This window comes from Protomyctophum bolini, assembly GCF_963924005.1.
Source record: "Protomyctophum bolini genome assembly, chromosome: 22".
Lineage (NCBI taxonomy): Eukaryota > Metazoa > Chordata > Actinopteri > Myctophiformes > Myctophidae > Protomyctophum > Protomyctophum bolini.
Genome location: NC_137883.1, coordinates 27385441 through 27407470, shown reverse-complemented (window position 1 = coordinate 27407470; position 22030 = coordinate 27385441). Strand labels below are relative to the sequence as shown.

Genomic DNA, 22030 nt, shown 5'->3' with positions numbered 1-22030 from the left:
ATGTTGTTATTGTTGTTATAATAATACGTCTGATAATAGTTTTCATAATCTGTATACCGATGTATTTGCAAATTTGTACATGCAAATAATGGTGTGTTCTAAGGGTGTGTCACGTGACACTTTTAACAGTTGTTTTTGTCCTACTTCCGGAGCTGCGCAGTCGCACTCGCACGCGTCGGTCAGCTGACAAACAGCAAGGACCAACCAACGGCCGTGAAGCGGCTTCTCGCGAGAGTCGCGCGCTCGCCCCAAAACAACAGATCTGTAAGCTGTAACAACCATAGGTAACAGCGCCTCGCACCGCGACCCGTTGGCACGGCTGTTGGTTTAGATCTGTTATTTTTTGGGGGGCGCGCGACACCGTCGTACTGTGGAGTGTTAAAACACACCACCCCGTCGAAACTAAACAGCCGAGAAGAAACACACACACACAGATACATTCATATTATTATTTCTATTTTTATTTTTTATTTATATTGTTTACTCTCCAAACATCCACCAGACCTTCCGACGGTTCCACGATGAGCGTCGACGCTGCTCCTCCGAGAGGACAGACGAAGAGCTCCGGACAGAAACCCATCACGGAGATCATCCACCCGCTGTCCGCCGAGGAGAGCCTCTCCCCGGGGCCAGATGCCACCGCCAGCCGCCGCATCATCACCCCCACTGGCAGCACCGCGGAGGACGACCAGGATCAGGACCAGGTACATTCATCATGACACATACATGTACATTATTATCTAAGTGTTTAACAGAATGTGTGTATATGTATTCACGCACAGGCTGCTGATGATCAGTGAATCGCATCCTTTTTTTCATCCTTCAAGCACTGCTTGATTGAAAGTCTACTCTATATTTTCAACTACTGTAATAGTATTTGTATTTGTATACAAGTACCATTTTTAAGTTCTGCCAATTGATGATTCTATACTGCTCCACTACATTGTGGACTTTGGAGGCACATTTACATTTTTACTAAACTTCAATTACCGGTATATGACACCGGCTTGATAATATCGTTTTATGTTGCCAAACTGCTGATTGGCACACACACACACACACACACACACACGCACGCACGCACGCACGCACGCACGCAATAAAGATGCAATGCAATTACTGTTGAGTGATCACACAGCACTGCAGGTTAGCACCAGTGTGTCAAGACTAGATCAAGATGAAGTGCCCCTCGGGGCACAGGTCTCCACCAGGGCAGGTCAGGTTGTGGCCTCCTGGTGGCGCTATAATAGGCCAATGTGAAAAGGGTGGCATTTCTTCTTACGCCTTGGATGGCAATTGGATGATTTGAGGCATTTTGTTCCAAAAATGTGATTTGCAAAAATCCACCTGTTGGTGGTGCTATAACAGGCCAATGTGGAAAGGGAGTAGTAGCCTAGTAGGAAAGTCAGTGAAAGATTTCACGTAAATTGCACGCTGCATTCCTGATTTGAGGTTTTTTGTTCAAAATGGTCCAATTCTGCAAACTTTGAAAGCCAATGTTGGCCAATTAGAATGGAATATGAAATATCGGACAGATCCGTCTTGAACACATGACTATAGAGATGGTGTGTAACGATTTGCGGGATTTTTGGACAGAATCTGGAGGAGTAATATAAAAGTCGGCCTCCTGATGGCGCTATAACAGGCCGTTGTGGAAAGTTTGGGGCAGAGGTTCATCGTTGGCATCCAGGGAGTGTGCGTGCAAAATTTGGCACCGACCGGGTTAACGTGCCGGAGATTAGCTGGTAACAGACGGACGGACGGGCACACACACAAAGACTCACACACACACACCGACGGAGTGCAAAACATACTCTCTCCCCATGCCTTCGGCCTGGTGGAGACGATAACACTGTCTGTCTGTCTGTCTGTGTGTGTGTGTGCGAGAGACACCTCGTGATAGAGAGAAAGGTGTCACTTTTCTTATTGACACTGATTGAGTTGAAGACAGAGTTGTAGCTCACACTATTTACGCTTGTAACATTCTGAGTTAGCTATGGATGGGACGATACTTGTTATGACATTCTATTGTTTACTGTGGTTGATTACTGTGTTGATTTACTGTAGGCTCGAGCAGGAGGCAAATCTTTCCGGTGATAAAATGGCCACCAACATAATAAAAAAAGTCAACCAAAGAACAAAATCTCCTATCCTGGGCCATGGCTCAATGGTCCAGACACCGTGGCTGGTAATCCAGTCTGGCAGTGTGCCGCGGGTTCGACTCCCGATCCCGACGGCCTTTACTGCATGTCTTCCCCCCCCATCTCTCTCCCCATTTCCTGTCAGCCTACTGTCTGTCCCTCCATAAAAATAAAATAAAGGCGAAAGCCACAAAAAAGAAAATCTCCTCACTGGTCAACAAAAACACCTTGAAAACCCTAACAGGAGTACAAGGTTTCTTCGACTATGCATGCACCGCTTGGCACCACAGCACCTCAAAGGCCTTAACCCATTCTGACCTGAGATCAGATTCATATGAGGTTTCCACTAGACACACACTGGTCTGATTAACCCATTCTGACCTGAGATCAGATTCTAAAAAATGTCAGTCGCTTTTCGATTAAAAAAAAATAGCAGACCTACAAGCTCGTAGCGCGCCACTCGGTGGCGCGCTATGAGCTTGTAGATCTGCTATTTTTCAATAGCTAAAGCATAACATGATGCTAACACCAAAATTGGTTCCCGTTCAGAATGGGTTAAAACAAGGCTCCAGACTTCCCAAAACAAACTGGTCAGACTACTACTTGGCCTCACTCCCCGAACCCCCTGCCCATTTTGACACAAGATTCGTTACACCACCAAGATACCCATGTACCCGTCGAAGTCCACACCCACACAACACAAGAGGGAGTTCAACAAACCATGTGCAACACAGATTCGGCACAAACAAGGGACTAAATACATTTTGCTCCTATGCCACCAAAATGTGGAACGCCCTACCAACTGTCATTAAAACATACGAATCCCTTGACTCCTTCAAAACGGCTCTCAAAGGGCACCTACGGACGGCTGCAATTCAAAACGTACCCCCTGTAAAATCTGAATTCCCCACTAACCCCTTTTCCCCTCACTGTATATGTTTTTTTTCCCTTTTAACCTCCTCTATGATGATTTCCTGTTTTTGGCTATATAGTACTGTTGGTGTATTATATTTGTACGTCTCTAATTATTATGATGAATTAAACATGGTGGACCCTATTGTAAACAAGTGTAATGCTTTATGGTGTTGTCCACAGTTAACAGTCTTGTATTGAGTTGTGCTTGAAATGTACTGTAATTCTCAAACTGTTAATACTGTTAAACGCCCCTCACTTCACACGGGTGTGATTGTTTTCGTCTACACCAAATCTCAAAAAATATAGCCCATCCAGGTCAGTAGGGCTGCAACAGTAACCACTTAATAACCTAATATTAGTAACCTAATATTTTTGGTCATGAAAAGAATTGCTAAAATAGTCAATCCTTTTGCTATGTTTTGCCTTTTCTCCACAACACCACTGGACAGCGATAAAATAGGGGTTAAGTGGCTAAACAGATAAATCAATTTAATTGATTATAAAAAAGATCTATTAATGTTTACTTTTCGTGTTGATTCGCCGACATAAGAAATTAAGTATAAATAATAAATATATCAAGAATCACACCTGTGTGAAGTACATCATCATGATGTGAAATAGACAATGCCTATTTGCTCAGACAATATGACGTAACATTCTCCATTCATTGTCAATGGGAATTTAATTTGTTTCATTTTTTTGTTTCATTTAATTTTACACTAGTTTGTGTAGGACAAAGTTTGTGTGCATACACTAAAAGCTGGATGTAGGAGGGGCAAAATAATGCTCTTCAGTCTAATTCATAGGTTAATTTCTAAGAAAATCATAGAAATGTGCAGCCCTAATGTTCTTTACATTCAGGTTGCACTGTGATGAAACGAAGGCAAAGGTTTATTGATGACATGGAGCCTTGGCCTTGAGTTGTTGTTATAATGTTATAAAAGTGTTCATCGGTGCACTAACTGCTCCAGCTTCAACTGTATCACAAGTTTCATAAAACCAGGTGTTTGGTTAGTCTCACATTCAGCCTGAATTTCCATTTAATTTCTCTTCATGATTCAGCTGATTTCAGAGAAAGAGGGACTCCTCCTCAGTAATTACTTCATCCCCTAACCAATCTCAAGCCAGTTTCGTTTCACTTCATTATTCCTGGGAGTCTTTTCAAAACGGCTTCAATAGCGACGTCATCAATTCTATCCTGTTTAATTCTGGCATCGCATTCAAATGCTGATTGGCCCACTTGGGATTCCAACCTAGAAAACACTGGACGACGGCAACACCAGACCCTGAGATCACTATATCCTAATATAAATGCACCATATATGGAGCTGGCCTGTTCTGACATCACAATGTTGTTCTGACCTCACAACGATGCGCAGCCTCACCCTTTATTAGCCGATTGATCACCCCCCCCACCAGCACTGTTCTAGTACGTACATATAAATAGTACATTGTTTTGGTCACTTTGGTGGCATTTCTGCTTTAAGACAATAGGTCTGTGTGGGCGGCAGTGGCTCAGGGGTAGAGTGGCCGGATGGGCACTGGAAGATTCCCAGTTCGATCACGGGAACCCCCAGAGGTAGTGCCAAGACACTGAACCCTTAATTTCTCCCGATGTGCAGGTTGGTGCCTTGCCTTCCTTGCATGGTTTCCTCTGGGGGGGGGGGGGGGGGGGGGTGTGTGTGTGTGAGAGTAATGCACTATCTATGTAATAGATGGGGTGTATATATATATATATATATATATATAAATAAATGCACCATAAAAGTGTAGCGATACAGGAAAGGCGGGAGAAAGTAGGGGAGTGGTCACATGCCAACGACTCACTGTCGGGCATTAGAGCGAATGTATGTGGTATGTGTCCTAACCACTTGGATATCTGGGTTTTTAAAGGACACATGCTTTTAAATGACAGAGCGGAGCAGTTTTGGTGAGCACTGGGAAGGTATCAAGGTTTACCAAAACATCAGTTTAAACATAGTCTGGTCCTTGCATTCTTTCTCTGTGGAATCACAATCCTTGTGGGGGGAGTATCCAGGAGAAGGGAATCTCCCACACTACAGAGCTTCTAAATGTAGCTCCTGGAACATTTTGTGCGCAACAAAATGTTTGTAAAGTAATAGCACAGTTAGTTGTATGCAGTGACTGTGCTATTTCATTTCCTGGGGGAAGTGTCTGTTTTTTCTCTTTTCTTTTTCAAATACAGGGCCTAGTATATAAAGCCCATAGGAATATGGTCAATTTTGTGTTAATGGCAGCAAGGCACCGCCAGATAATTCTTCCACAATCACTGAATGCTACATTTAACCACGCTGCGAAAGGACGCTGTCATCCGTTTGTCATTTCCGTTCACGAAAATATACAGGATCATCTAAAAGATATTTCGGAATATTGTGGAAAACGTCATATGCTTTTGATAGCTAGTATATACTGTAGCCAGAAAAAATAAAGATATCGTGCAAATAAAGTTTCCTACCATATTCAAAATTTACGAGATGATCCGTATTTAAAATATACATTTCATTTCTGCTAAGCAGCAAGCTATGCTCTGACTAATTTGATTTACATTAGGACAAATTTGAGTGATTTGCAAAGATGAAACGGAAGTGGATGGGCCTTCCACTTTACTTACTTCTCATTTTCAGTGCTTCCGTTGCACTGTTTAGGTGGAAGAAGCATTTGAATTGTGTAAGATTTCTCTTAAAAGATGTCAAGCTGCAATAATAGGCCTCAGAATTATGACACATGATTGTTTTCTAGATATAGAGATTGTGAATGGACACATATTGTACAATTAATAACTATGAAACTGAAGTCATAATAATACGTTAATTGTTCCTCTGCCCTACAAAATTATGATTTGAACCAGTGTAATGCCCCTTTGTTAGGAGTCGCGTGCGTGTGTGTGTGCACGCGCATGCGCGCACACCATTCCGAAAAACAAACGACAAGGCTCCAATTGACAAAAGGACAAACTCACGGTCACCATCAGTAACCTTTCTATTGCCCCTTTTGTTTCCATCGTTCCCACGGCAACCTCCGAGCGCTATGTCCCTGAATGTCCTCGTGTCCTCCCTCCCTCTCTCAGGAAGTAGGGCTGACCAATGGCACACCAGAGGACACGTCCAGGCCCGCCTCGGCCTCCTCGCTGCTCAACAGGCTGCAGCTGGACGACGGCCTGGAAGCAGAAGGATCCTGTGACCCCTACGCCGCCTCCACGGAGACGGAAGCAGAAGGATCCTGTGACCCCTACGCCGCCTCCACGGAGACGCGAGACCTGTTTGACCCCTACGCCGCCTCCACGGAGACGCGAGACCTGTTTGTCACCGTCGACGATCCCAAGAAACACGTGTCCACCATGGAGACCTACATCACCTACAGGGTCTCCACAAAGGTCTGCTTACTGGCCCATTTTGGGCGGGAACCCCCTTTTGGTGTTATGGCAGTATGTTATGCTTTAGCTATTCAAAAAATGTTTTAATCGAAACATAGCTTTTTCAGAAAACTGTCGGGATGTAGAGGACACTTTTAGAATCTGATCTCAGGTCTAAATGGGCTAGCTGGCGTCGTGGTGAGATTAACCACTTGACATAAACATAATAGTCGAACATTTGGCGATGGAAAACGAAGTATACAGTAGCAGTGGTTCTGCTAGACCCCCAAAACTCTGAAATGGACCTGTATGTGGGTCCATTTAGAACCCCCTCAAGGGAACCCTGAGAGTCCCTCGACCCCCCCCCCCCCCGTTTGAAGTATAGGGTGATTAAATGGCGATTATGCTTCATCGTACACCTGTGTCTACAGGCTCACAAGGCGTCGCATCACGATGCATTGTGAGATTGTAGATTGGCTATTTTTTCTACTTTTGTGAATTGTGAGACACTTGTATGATGAAGTATGGCATTAATTTACTAAACTATAAATAGTTGAGATGGGGAGATTCCGTTTTTCTGCAGCAAGGAGATGCAAATAAGTCTGGTGTGGTCCTATGTTTTTATTTAGCTCCTTCACCAAAACCACAAGGTCTATACCCCTTATTATCTACAATGCGTAAGGAAAGATACAAAATAAAACTTTATCTCTAAGAAGAAACTGAGGACCCCTTGCTATAGATAAACTTTGTGGCAGACTGCCTGCCACAAAAAAAAACCTAATTAGTATTGATTTCAGCTAAGGGGTTTAGCAGGATAGTTCTTAAATGCTGATTGTGAGTTCTTTCCTCTGGCGAGAATGGCAAAAAACGTTATATATAGCTGCAAGCAGCAATAAGAAAAATCACACCCCTGAGAACTGAGCGGTGCAGGTTGCTCAACAACACCGCTGGCTGGCTGCAGTTATAGTGCTCGGTGTGAATTGCCCTTTTAGGCTGCTCAACAGTGCCACTTTAGGTCACCCAGCGGTATTGCAGCGGTTGTACCCCAAACAGACCCGGTTGTTGTGCGTATTGCATATACCGAGTAGTCTTTTTCTTATTGCTGTATTCCTTGGCGCCTCTTATCTCTGCTTGCAGGCAGCTATATATATATATTTGTTTTTTACAAATTTCTTCACGTACAATGTGGCACATGTGTTTTGCATGAGTCAAGGCACATGTGTAAACAAGTTCAATGGCTTTTGGCCAAACGAGGCATGAGGTATGCCTGTTCAAAGTGTTTTCGTGGCTTGCAGCGATATCTATTTTACAAATTGTAAAAGTAAAGTAAATATCACAGGTCCTGATAAACACTGAGTGATAATTACATGAGTCTTTAACATAAAGTGTGTGTGGTGCGTGCGTGTGTGGTGTGTGGTGCGTGCGTGTGTGGTGTGTGGTGCATGTGTGTGTGTGTGTGTGTGTGTGTGTGTGTGTGTGTGTGTGTGTGTGTGCGTGCGTGCTATAGTTGCGAGAGCCAGATGTCCCCATCAATGTTCCCTCTAATTTGTCATCGGTCTGGGCAAACACTCCAACCTTCTGAGCACAACTTTAACTGCTGAGCAACATATGATGGTGTACATTACGCTGATACGCTCATGTCAAGTTATGGCTTATACAGCATACAGTATGTAACAGCTTATGCATTACTTTTAATAAACTGTTCCCTGCCTGCCAGTTAAATTTTAAAAAGCATATATATTATCCATTATTATTCAGTATTATACCTACTGTATGTGAACACATATATACACAATAAATGTTGACAAAATGTTGTGTACATAAATACAACAGGCCTAAATGAGTCAACAAAATTATTTGAAATTAAAATGGCTGAGAATCACTGGGTTGAACTCATAGACTGTAAAAAAATATGGACAAAGCGTTCACAGGGTCTGATATGGACGTAAAATTAAGCCAGTCAGTCCTTGTATTGTAAATCGCCATCTTTCTAGATCCGTTTTGGCCCAGCTGGCCATTGGCTGGCCCAGACAACGAGGCGGGACTTCCCCCCTTCTTCTTAGTTGGTTTTTATTTTGACTCGAATGGGGGATGGCTCCTGTTCATAGACTGTAACGGTAGCCACGCCCCTCAGAACATACGCGACTTTATGGTCATTTTTTTAATAAATGGGACCATAATTTTCCAAAAATAATATTATGACATGAAAATGAGACTTTAAACTAATGACTGGAAGCAGAAAGTATTCATGACCATGTTTATTAAGGTAATACAGTCTAGGTGAAGTTGGGCCCAAATACATGGACCTCTATGGGGATATGGGTTTTTTTGGGCCCAATGACAGCGCCACAACAGGCCATTATAGGAACTTTCAGGATGTCCCGATTTCCTTAGTGGCTTCACAAAATATCTGTCTGACTGCCCCCCTGGTTGAACTGTAGAGTCTACATTTCTTAACATAGCCTAGCTTGGCTTAGAAAACCCTATATTTTGTGCTAAAGTAATATATTGAATAACGTATAAATGTAGATTTTAAGGCTAGACTGGCATTGTAGAGAGGTTAGTGAGATATGAGCTCTCCATTGCGGGGCTGCAGGACTCTGGAGATCGTTAAGTCAACACAAAGTGAATGTGCAGTTTTTTTTGTTCGTACCTGGAGTAAGTGCGTTATCTCCGTTGTGCACAGGGGAACAATGTGTTTAATTATATCCTTTTTCAGTACATTTTCAGTACGTTTGTTTTTGGTAGGCTAGATAGATGTTTCCTCCTGTCCTCCACCTCATCCCTCCTCCTCCTCATGGACTGTTGGACAGCTTCGCTGTTTCACGTAACCAGCTGGACCAAGTCCGACCAACGTTAATGCACGTAGGGCCACCGCATTTTCAAACTGTCCACTTGTCGCTGTGGTAGAAAACATTATTTTGTTGTGAGTGATTCTTTTTTCTTTTTTTTTAAGATTGTTTTCGCGGCTTACGCCTTTTATTGGTTTTTTGAAGGGACAGACAGTAGGCTGACGGGAAACGGGAGAGAGATGGGGGGATCACATGCAGTAAAGGCCGTGTTCGGGCTCGGGAGTCGAACCTGCGGCACACTGCGACTGGATTACCAGTCGGGTGCCCAGACGGTTACGCCACCGCCTGGGCTTGTGAGTGATTCTTGCAGAAGTTGCAGTTGGAGTCTGACCGGATAACTAGATTAGCTACACTAGGCAGCACGTTGGCTAAAGTGCCCTCTGTTTACTGTGTGTGTGTGTGTGTGTGTGTGTGTGTTGTGTGGTCTTTCAGACAACGCGGATAGAGTTTGACCTGCCAGAATACTGCGTCAGGCGGCGATACCAGGACTTTGATTGGCTGAGGATGAAACTGGAGGACGGCCAACCAACCCATCTCATCCCAGTAGGTCACATGACCACAGGCCATGCTTACTATTTCTAATGATTGAGAAAAACAACTATCCATCCCCTTTGTTCTGCTTTTAATTCCTCTACTTCCTGTTTCTTGTCTTTTCTGTTGATGCATCTTTACTCTCTTATCCTGTCCTCTCCCTTAACTTTATCTCCGCAGCCACTGCCGGAGAAGTTTGTGATGAAGGGAGTGGTAGATCGTTTTTCAGAGGAGTTTGTGGAGACTAGGAAGAAGGCTTTGGACAAGTTTGTGAAGCGAGTAGCAGACCACCCTGTCCTGTCCTTCAACCCTCATCTCAACGCCTTCCTCTCTGCCAAGGTAACTGGCTACATCGAGCGAGGGTCCAGGCTCCAGTACAAGCCATGTTGGCAGTGATCCATTCCACCCAAACACTCTCTGACAGAACGCACAATGTGTGTTGACTGTTCAGCTCCTCGTTCGCATGAATTAGCATTCTGCTACATGTAGAACAATAGACATTTAGTTCATGCATGGCCTCGGCCTCACCTGTGCAGGCTGATGTTTAGGGAAAGACTGTTGCATGTTTATCTCACTGTCTAGAATACACTGTCACGTACTGTATAAATGACATTACTGATGACAGCCGAACAGTCCACTTAGGCTCCTAATGCAGCCTGACAGCGCATCGCAGGTTCGAGTCCCGTTCCTGACGAACTTTGCTGTATGTCACTCCCCGTCTCTCTCCCCTTGTTTCCTGTCTGTCGCCACTTTCTACTATCAATAAAGGCAAAAAGCCCCCAAAAAAGATCTAAAAATATGTAAATTAATAATTTCTATAACGTGACTGTGAGTTTATTAGGCTTTTCTCATCGTCCGTAAGTTCCGCAACATAGCAATGCACCAGAGCGAGGCCAGCTTCCATCTTGCGGCGTAGGCCCAAGATGAACTCACGAACATTTTATGATAATCACAACGTGGGTGCTGCTGGGTGTGAAAATCACAACGCTGGCAGTTGTAAACTAGGAATGATAATAGTGCTGTCTAGCGCTGGGTATAAGATACGGCCCATTGTGGTGTTCACCCCTGTCTGTCCCCCTGCCAGCTGGTATATAATAATGCACTTCTGTCATGGTACACACACACACACACACACACACACACACACACTCACACACTCTCTCACACACACACACACACACACACACACACACACACACTCTCTCTCTCTCTCTCTCTCTCTCTCTCTCTCTCTCTCTCACACACACTCTCACTATCGCTCTTTCTCACACTGCTAAAGCTAAATTTAGCAAAATGTCACAAAGACTCGCTCTATACACACTGATAATGTAAGTACTGACTTATAATATCATACTCGGATAGTGTCTTAGTGGGTACACATACACTGAATGTACTTCATGTAATAAATATGTATGTTTTGTGTGTAGGACCTAAACAAGAGGCAGGGCCTGGCATTGCTGACCAAGGTGGGTGAGTCGGTGAAGCAGGCAGCAGGTGGGTACAAGCTGCGTGCGCGGCCGGCAGAGTTCTGTGCCATGGCCGACTACCTGGACACGTTCAGCCAGAAGCTAGGAACCATCGACCGCATCGCTCAGAGGATCGTCAAAGAGCAGACGGGTACGCCTGGCAGGGGAAACGCTGGCCCACGCTCCAGGGGGCTGTTGTCACGCTCGGCTATCCGCTCGTGTTGATCGAGTTCGATCCTATCATTGTTTAAACGTGCGCTGCATCAACTTAGCCTACACACGTGATCTCTTTCACTGTGGGTCGGGACCCATTTATGGGTCACAACTCGAGTAAAAAACTAAAAACCCAATTTTTCCTTACTGTACATTAAAAATCACACCCGTGTGAAGTGAGGGGCGCTCTTATCATACATCATCATTTTGCTCAGACACATGACGTGAATTCTCCATTCATTGTCAATAAGAATTTAATGTTTGTGTAAGACGAAAATCTACACTAATAGCTGAATATAATATATAAAAAATAAATTTATATATTTGTACTAGTTTTGTGTCCCAGGCAAATGTCTAATCTGTATACTAAACTTTGTCCCTCCATATCTGTCACTCCTGTCTCTGTCCACCCCCTCCCCCCCCCTCTTCAGAGTACCTAGCAGAACTCCGTGAGTATGGGACGGTGTACAGCAGCTGGGCCGGGTCAGAGGACGAGCTCCGACACCCCCTGGAGGGTGTGGCCGGATGCGTGACGACGTGCTGTGGAGGGCTGGAGGACGTCAGCGACAATATGAGCCAGGACTTAATTCCCGTCCTCAGAGAATATGTCCTCTACATAGAGTCAATGAAGGTGAGAGTCAATGGCCTCTACATAGAGTCAATGAAGGTGAGAGTCAATGGCCTCTAGAGTCAATGAAGGTGAGAGTCAATGGCCTCTACATAGAGTCAATGAAGGTGAGAGTCAATGGCTTCTACATAGAGTCAATGAAGGTGAGAGTCAATGGCCTCTACATAGAGTCAATGAAGGTGAGAGTCAATGGCCTCTACATAGAGTCAATGAAGGTGAGAGTCAATGGCCTCTAGAGTCAATGAAGGTGAGAGTCAATGGCTTCTACATAGAGTCAATGAAGGTGAGAGTCAATGGCTTCTACATAGAGTCAATGAAGGTGAGAGTCAATGGCTTCTACATAGAGTCAATGAAGGTGAGAGTCAATGGCTTCTACATAGAGTCAATGAAGGTGAGAGTCAATGGCTTCTACATAGAGTCAATGAAGGTGAGAGTCAATGGCTTCTACATAGAGTCAATGAAGGTGAGAGTCAATGGCTTCTACATAGAGTCAATGGCCTCTACATAGAGTCAATGAAGGTGAGAGTCAATGGCCTCTACATAGAGTCAATGAAGGTGAGAGTCAATGGCCTCTAGAGTCAATGAAGGTGAGAGTCAATGGCCTCTACATAGAGTCAATGAAGGTGAGAGTCAATGGCCTGTGTAGAGTTGATGGGCCTCCACGAACATAGTCTGGGGTGCATACTTAGTTTAGACTAGTCATTGGTTAGACCAGTCATAGTAGTCCTACAACCTATTAACCCTCACCCTAACACTAACCTCCCACGGGGCAGCACACCTAAACCTAACCTTAACCCTCTCCCAACCCTTAACGCACCCCTCAACAACCTTAATCCGGTCGTCTTAACGCACCCCTCACCAACCTTAATCCGGTCGTTTTAACGCACCCCTCACCAACCTTAATCCGGTCGTTTTAACGCACCCCTCACCAACCTTAATCCGGTCGTCTTAATGCACCCCTCACCAACCTTAATCCGGTCGTCTTAACGCACCCCTAACCAACCTTAATCCGGTCGTCTTAACGCACCCCTCACCAACCTTAATCCGGTCGTTTTAACGCACCCCTCACCAACCTTAATCCGGTCGTCTTAACGCACCCCTCACCAACCTTAATCCGGTCGTTTTAACGCACCCCTCACCAACCTTAATCCGGTCGTCTTAACGCACCCCTCACCAACCTTAATCCGGTCGTCTTAACGCACCCCTCACCAACCTTAATCCGGTCGTCTTAACGCACCCCTAACCAACCTTAATCCGGTCGTTTTAACACACCCCTCACCAACCTTAATCCGGTCGTCTTAACGCACCCCTAACCAACCTTAATCCGGTCGTCTTAACGCACCCCGCACCAACCTTATGTCTAACCAATGACTAGTCTAAACTAAGTATGCACCCCACTGGGCGGCGGTGGGTCAGGGGTAGAGTGGCTGGATGGTAACCACAAGGTTGCCAGTTCGAACCCGGGCTCCCCCCGAGTTAGTGTTGAAGTGTCCTTGAGCACTGAAGACACTGAACCCCTAATTGCTCCTGATGTGCTGGTTGGTGCCTTGCATGGTTTCTGCTGCCATCAGTGTATGAATGTGTGTGTGAATGGGTGAATGTTGGGTGAATGTTATGCACAATCTATGTAAAAAGCGCCTTGGATAAAGGCACTATATAAATGCACCATTTACTATTTACCCAAATTTGTTCGTTCAGTACACCCCACAGAAAGCCATACAGGGAATGAAAGCATGGAATGGCTTATTCTTCATGCAAAAATAAATTACATTAGTGCCAAACCTCAAACTAAATGTGCCCAACATTTGTCAAAACATATAAAAGAAACAAAATTCTGTTTTGCAACTTCAGCTTGAGTTTCTCTCTCTCTCAGAACATTTCCTAGGCAAAATCTAGTCTAAATCGATGTGACATTGAATTCTGGCTTTTATTTTGACTGCAGAACGTTTTGAGGAAGCGAGACCAAAGTCAAGCGGAATACGAGGGCCGTCTGGAGACAGCTGTGCTCCGGAAGCAGGAGGACAACACGCCCGTAAGACTATTTAAACATCTCATATCACTGCTTTGTTCCCCCTTAAAAACAACCACAGCACTGCTGTCAGTCCACTGTCCAAGTTAATGCCCTACTTCGTCGTACAAGAGTGTCGCACACCAATAGCAAAAGAAATATCTGATTTTCTTTCTTTTTACATTTTTTAAGTGAAAGTGTTTAAAAGCCAACTTCACACATTCAACCTATCTTCATATAATTGGTCCTCACTAATGCTCATGATAATATGGTACCACTTTTGTCGATGGGGAATACGATAGCTATTAAACATGGCAGGCTTTCTATTCCTGGAAAGTTAGCATGCTATAAAGGAAGCTATTGTTATTGCATTAATCCAAATTTAAATAAAACATTTGGTAGGAGGATTTATGAACTGTCCACAGCCTTCCTCTTGAGACGCAGTAGAAAGAAATGGTACCATTATTATCATGAGCATTAGTGAAGAAAGGTTGAAAGGAAAGGTCCTTTTAATTCTGGCTTTTATACATATTTAACAATTGAAAAGTAATATGAGCTTGGGGACTAAATAAACTACATTGGATCCATTGAAACATTTTCCTGAAAAATAATTTGATTAATCAACAAATTAATCATCTTTATTTTATTTACAAAACATGTACCGTAGTCTATCAATTAATCAACAAGTACGTACTTAATAATCAACTAAATCAATTAGTCTGATTAACCACGTAATCCATACTTTAGATTTAATCAGAATGCCCTGAATTGACGTCAACACTACCAAGGTCTATCTAGGTTTTTATTTGTAGTTCTGCATTATGCCCCCTATAGGCCCCTGTAGTTGTAGTTTTTCCTGTCCCTCCAGGTGCCAGTGGAGGTGGAGAAATGCCAGGACCGAGTGGAGTGTTTCAATGCTGACCTGAAGGCCGACTGGGAGCGCTGGCAGAGCAACAAGAGACAAGACTTCAAACAGCTCCTCACAGACATGGCTGACAAGAACGTCAACTACTATGAAAGGGTACTGTTTGTACAGTCTTCTTGACTTTTTTTTTTTTTAGTTATTTGTTTTTCCATGCGCTTACTTAACCCCTCTCTCTCTCTCTCTCTCTCTCTCTCTCTCTCTCTCTCAGTGTCAGACATCATGGGAGTCTCTCATCAGTATGCTTCAAGAGAAGCAGACCAAGGACAAAACAAATGACACGAACTGAAACTAATTTCTCCTCATTTGCTGCCCCTGTCTCTTACACGCACATGCACGTGCGCACACACACACACGCACACGCACACACACACCATTCAGCTCAAGGGAGCATGCCAAGGAAAAAAGGGGCCGAAAGGGGCAGCAGATTGAAACAAGTGCTGGACAACAGGGTTGACTATCTCTGTGTGAGCCTCCCCGTGCATATGTAGCGGTCAACCTGCGATGCACTTGCAGGTTGCCATGGCTACGGAGAGGAGGTTGAAAAGAGAAGAAGACGCAGACGAGAGCTAATTAAAAGGGGGAGAAGACGTGCTATGTACAGATTTTGTTTTTTTGTCTTCGAATTTTTGTATTTTGTATTTCTCCGCTTGCAGTCGGTTGCCGCGCTACGTGTCGTTAACCGCGGTGTCTGAACGGACAACCCTTAACGTCGTCCTCTTTTACCAGGACAGTGCTGGATCTCGCCCTGGGAGTCCAGCCTAGACTCGTGTCATCTTTTTGGCATCCAGGGACCCACAAGAACCCTGAAGCCACAGCTGAACGTATAGTCCCAACACAGGATGCATGAAGGTCTGTTTCAGTGAGGATCTACAATGCAACCCCCACTTAAAGGACCACTTCACCACTTTTCAACCTATCTTCATATACTAGGTCCTCACTAATAATCATGATAAAATGGCACCATTTTTTGTTTCTACTCCTGGAGGGCTGTGGGCAGTTCAGAAACCCGTCCACCAGTGACATCATCGATGGGGAATCCAAACTAATAGAAACGGCAGGCTTTCTAGTCCTGAAAAGTTGCAATGCAAAAATGGAAGCCATCATTCTCACGATAATAAAAATCTGCCTAACGATGATGTCACTGGTGGACAGGTTTCTGAACTGCCCACAGCCCTATGAGACACAGGCTGAGTAGAAAAGAATTGTGCCATTTTATCATGATTATTAGTGAGGACCTATTACATGAAGATAGGTTGAAAAGTGGTCCTTCAAACTGTGGTTCTCAATAATAATAATATTTCAAGGACCCCCATAACTCTGAGAGTGTACAGATGAAACGGGTCCATCCAGTTGTACACTCAGAGTTACAGACCTGTAAGGGTCCATTTAACCCCTTTCAAGGACCACTTGAAGGTGCCTGCACCCCACTTTGAGAACCACTGCCCTAACGGCGTTCTATTACTAATCCTCCATCCACGAGGCTTTTCCCATACCTGTAGGTCTGAATTTTGTACTTGAAATCACTGGAATTGAACCCATTCTGACCTGTGATCAGATTCTAAAAATGTCTTCTACATCCTGACAGTTTTCTGAAAAAGCTATGTTTCTATGTCAGTCGTTCTTCGATTTTTCAAAAATAGCAGACCTACAAGCTCGTAGTGCGCCGTTCGTAATGCGCCACTCGGTGGCGCGCTATGAGCTTGTAGATCTGCTATTTTTCAATAGCTAAAGCATAGCATAATGCCAAAAGGGGTTCCCGCCCAAAATGGGTTAAGAGGTGATTCGCTTTTCTGTCAAGGAGCGCAAGTTGAATCCCCATGTTATAGGTTTGGCTTAAATACAACTTGAAGCTTTTGGGCCCAAAACAGGAACTGTAGTGAGGCATGAGGCAAAATGTACGGTTGGCTTTGTCTGGGTACCAACATTTTCCATTTAACCAGAGCAAGTGTGTTGAGAGTGACATCTCTTTCACTCAGAAAGTCGTGCGAGAAATGGGAGGCTATTGATTACTGACAGACCTCGATAAAAGACATACATACACCATGCGGCTTAAAATAATTCAGATTTAGGGAGAAAGTTCACGGCCTAGGTTTTGGATCTCTTTTGGACATTTGAATCGCTTAATGTTTTGGACCAGTTTTAGCAGTGCTTTAAATAGCTTTTATTTCAGCATTAAACCTGGTTCCATGCTTTGGCGATAAAGTGTCACACAATGTTCACATGACATGTTGATTGATACCAGAGCAGGCTTTTAGTGACAGTTTGCTCATGGTCTGTTATAGGCGAGTGGGTCCTGTTCTTTGGGCCTCAACTTGACTTGATTGGTCAAGCTCAACTGTTGATTGTTCGTGAAAGTTCAACACGCACACTGCTAGCTGCCTATGGATCCCAGTAATGTCCTGTCAGACACTAGGATTGACTTCATGATTGTCAACTTAAGTTTCACTAGATGTTCTCAGAGTAAAATGTCTAGTTCCAGAACTCTTTCATTACTTGCTTTACTGTTGCCATCAGGGCCTTGTAAGATCAGCTATTGGGAGATTAGGAAAGGAGCCTTAATAAGGGAAAAGGAAGGAGGTTAAGCTACACTTTTCGATGACGACGCTACAGAGTGTCTGAAGTGGGTGTCGCCGGTGTTTATCAGGGAACTGAGATGTAGAGAATTGTTTTCTTTTACTGTGTAATTTAATTTAAAAAAACAATTATGTTCATGTTTTGAGGGTGAGCAAAAGGTGCAGCACTAGTTAAAACCGAACAGCAAAACGGTGCCACCTTTTGGCAAAGAGCGGTATACCCTTAAAGTATTGGCTTTACAGATGACACAGACAGATGTGATGTGTGTCACATCACATAACGGTGATGTGAAGAATGTTGAGTTTTCAAAAAAGGGATTTCACCTCACTGTTGCAGAGTGTCGGCCATGGTTGGCTCGAAAGTCGTACAGTAAAATCCTTGACAGTGAGAAATAAAGTGTGTTGCTGCCACCCCTACTCTACTGCACACCGATTGGCTCAAACGAGACACCAAATGTGTGGAACCCCTGCTGTCCGTGGCCAAAAGTAGCAGGTCTGCAACCTCGTTGGCTTGTAGATCTACTGTGTTTTCTAGATCTGCTACTTTATACCTTTTGCTACGATGGATTCTTGAGCTTTAAAGGGTCATGGCGATATCGCTAGTTGTCATTGTCTGTCCACAATGTCGTCTACAAATGGCATACATAAAACTATTTTTGTGTAAATGTCACTTAAGTTTACATTTCGATAAAAGGGGGGTATTCAATTAATGCTTAATGTAATTGTTATTCTGTCGCTCTAAGCAGGTAATCTGAGTTTATGCACACTCCCGTCATGTTTGAGGATTTTTCTTAATATTAAAATCCAATAATTAAAGGCAATAGTTACAAAGGTACAGGCCTTTTCACAGTTCACACACAAAGGATGTGTGTGTTATTGTCTGAGAAAAATGCATTTCCTACATCTTTGGGAAAGTGACCCAAAACTACAGGGTGAACATTTTTACTCACTGGCTCTGGGTATTAGATGGTTTATGAAGATTAATACTGAAGAATGAATTAATTGCTGTTGATGGTGGTCCGTGACTCCATAGCACGTTCTGTGATCCATCGGTGTAAATGAAGTTAATAAGAGCCGCACATGAGCATGCACTAGTTTGGATGGACGGGTGAGAATGTATCTACTGGCAATATGCGTTATACTGTATATCCCCATACATACTGAGTATATGTAACTTTAAATGTATCTTTCTGTTCACAGAAATGTCTTGTGGGTGTAGGAGGGGGTTGTGTTGGTCTGGCGTTCCTTTAGGCATCTCTGAGTTAATGGTACAAAACATCTCAAGCATTGAAGGTAGGGAATAGAGTTTACAACTTATATCAGTATAAAATTAACTCATTAAACCCTTATTGGTCAATTGTTTTACTCTTTCAAACACTGAGCAATGGGTTAAATTAACTCTGTGAGAGGTTAGATATGTCTGTCCATCTGTCAGTCCATTGACAAGTTAACTAGGGACCCAAACAACATTACACTAAAAAGGGAGAGGACGAGCTATACTAATTTGTGATTTTTGTGACCATTTAGATTTTAGACCCAAAGATCCAGGACCACATGCACACAAGACATCTCAAGGGCAGATTGCCCTGAAAGTGCCATCTTGCTCCTCAGAGAATTAACCTTACTGCTTATTGTGATCCCTGTGGCTGTTCTTTTAGCGGCACCGTCAGGGCAAAATGTCAACTTTAGCATAGATATCTAATAGGCAGGTTGTGGCATGAACCCTACTGATTTTGGTCATATCCCCCAAGGCATTCCCTCTAGTCTAGCTAGCGCATCATTCATTGAATATAATTATGCCATTAATAATAATAATGTTGCCTTTTTACAATCATAACCCCACTAGTGAAAAGATGGCAAAACTAGCTTTGATCCGGTCGGGTTGGGTGTAAGGACCTGCATGACCTCTAGTGGCTGATAGTGGAGATTTTAGACTTGTTACACTTGTATAGTCTAAAGACAATAAGCTGTGTTCAGTACATGGGTTCAGTACAATAAGGAACCTGGAAGGCGGAGAAGAGTGTATCTTCAACCCAAATGTTTCTAAAGCCAAAATGTCTCATTCTCCATGTCTTCTGGATAGATTTACACTGCAAAAAGCTCAGAAGGTCCTGTTTTTGTGTCCCAGGCATGATATGACGCTTTGCTGTCTAAACAGGATGGATGAAGGGTCATTGACCACATGAACCCTCAGTGTCCCTGCTCTGCGAGGCGAAAGTTCAGAGAAATTAGATCTACAAGGTTGCGTGTTTTGAGCTTGTCATTTTCTTTTTTCTGTGAAAATATTTTGGTGTATACCAGAGCCATAGAGTAAGACAGAGATACGACATTGAGGGGGCAGAAAACAGCCTGGTCACGTTCATGTATCGTTTGTCACTGTAAAGCCATTAGAGTCCCAATGCATTCCGTAAACTACACGTTCAGGCATTTGTCACTTTTCGCCAATAGAAGTCCATGTAGAAGAACTGCCATTGGACTGACCCCATGAAGTTTACAGAGTTGTCATAACTCTGTCTTATCTACGGTTCTGGTGTGTATACTAGGGAGAAATGGAAGGGGGTCTATAGTTTAGACCCCTGGGAGACTCCGTTCAAAGAAGTATATTGTTGCTGTCGGGCAGAAACCTCATATCTACATTTTTCAAGTTTTCATTATTGCTTTTTTTCTGTAAATGAATGCCTAGCTACTTCACACAAGTGCAGCACAAAAGGAGTGAAAATAGCTGATCTACAAGCTCTGTAGATTGGCTTGTAGATCGTCTATTTTGACTAAAATAATAAAAAAAGAAACAGTATCGGACTTACAAGGTTTCCACCCTATGGTGGTGATATATTACTATAGATAATAGGACTTTAAATGGTTAGAATTCAAACGGCAATGGGAAGCTGCACATTTGGGGGTACAACATCTGATGTTTTTTATTTTATTTTATTTTTTTACTGGAAAAAACCCAAATTAATGTTTCTGCTTAGTCTGCGATGGCCTACGGCCAGGTTTTACAAATGAACTGGCACCAGCAAACAAGCGCTTAGTTGGACCAGTTTCGTCTTATCGTCAGAGTCCGGTTAAACCGGGCAAGAGCTGAGTGGCATCCCTGGATGCCTTCCATTATAAAACAGAAAGATCATTCATCATAAACGTGGGACTTCAACAACCTGAGACCGATTCTACAAATGCCTTCTAAATAAGTAGTTCTCAATAGTTTTCGTGCCAAGGACCCCCAGATTGATATTTGTCTGCCTCGCCCCATCTGAAAATGTTTTGTGCCAGCCGCACCCCCCCCCCCTCCCTCTTGTATAACTGCTTTTTGAGAACTGTTCTAAAACCACTGTTCTAAATCCTAAGATTTTTCTGAAATAATGATGTTGCTATAGCCCTATAGGCCTATATACAGATAAAATGACACGGATGCTTTCCCGGTTTTAATGGGTAAAATCTTCTCGTTACGTTTCCCTCTCCAGTGTGCATTGTTTACGCTTCGAATCCTGATGTATACATTTCGATGTTAAGACTAATAATAACATCACCATTATAAATAAGGCTGTATATTGATGTCGTTTTGATGCAATTATCTTTACCTCAAATGATTTTGGATATATAAATTGGACCAATAAAAAATACAAGTGCATTTCATCTCTTTTCTCTTCAGGTTTCTTTATTTTATTAAAAAAAAAAATCTCTGTTAGGGTGGGTGAAGGGGTGTCTGTGTACAGTAACGGTACTGATCTGCATTTACTCACTGAGATAGAACCCTACTGATTTATACTTATACGTCAAATATTACACCATCATCTTTATACAACATATATATACAACAAAGTATAAATCAGTACAGAAAAATAATAAACTAGTACGGCCTACTCTAACTCTATGCCATGGAAACCTTTTCGACATGAAGTGCCAATGTGCCATGTTTTAATTTTCTTGATAGTCAGTGACCAACGCTGTGCATTAAATTTAACCATGACACCACATCAAAATTAAACATGTCCAACCAAGTAACCGCACAAAAACTATGCCTAAAAAAACTATGTCTAAATTAAGCTAACGTTAACCATAATAAGGGTTATATTAGGTTAACCTAAAAACTACGCCCACCTGGGCGAAAGCTCTGCGAAAGAGGCAGGTCCCCAATGCCATGAGCCATCAAGCCTAGCCAGTAGCCTATAGGGAAGCAGACAGGCAGAGAGGAGAGGGGCGGGCTATTTAATTAAGTCCCCGAATTGTCGCCCCCCCCCCCCCCCCCCCTATACACACACCGTTTGTTTAGAACTTAGAAGTAAAAATATCAAATATTAACAACTCGTAATGTAACAGTACTTGACATGGACGTGTGACGTGTCAGTGTTTTACCAGGATGGTGTGTTCCCGGGTGAGGTTAAGCTATCCAGACCTCTATGATCCA

At 43.3% G+C, this 22030-nt stretch overlaps 1 protein-coding gene across 2 annotated transcripts; it reads left to right on the top strand.

Moving 5' to 3' along the window:
* The first annotated feature begins 314 nt into the window (after positions 1-314).
* snx30 (sorting nexin family member 30) lies at positions 315-21236 on the top strand. Of its 2 annotated transcripts, XR_013963450.1 has the most exons (10): positions 315-704; positions 6145-6450; positions 9714-9824; positions 9993-10151; positions 11240-11429; positions 11923-12122; positions 14062-14151; positions 14996-15148; positions 15261-15901; positions 18826-21236. XR_013963450.1 is itself a non-coding variant. In XM_080756107.1 (9 exons), exons 1-9 carry the CDS (start codon positions 522-524, stop codon positions 15336-15338), a joined length of 1470 nt encoding a protein of 489 aa, XP_080612233.1. In that variant the 5' UTR covers positions 315-521; the 3' UTR covers positions 15339-21236. The 2 variants fall into 2 exon arrangements, 1 of the variants encoding a protein (XP_080612233.1); XM_080756107.1 differs by having other exon boundaries at positions 15261-21236.
* The last annotated feature ends 794 nt before the right edge of the window (positions 21237-22030 follow it).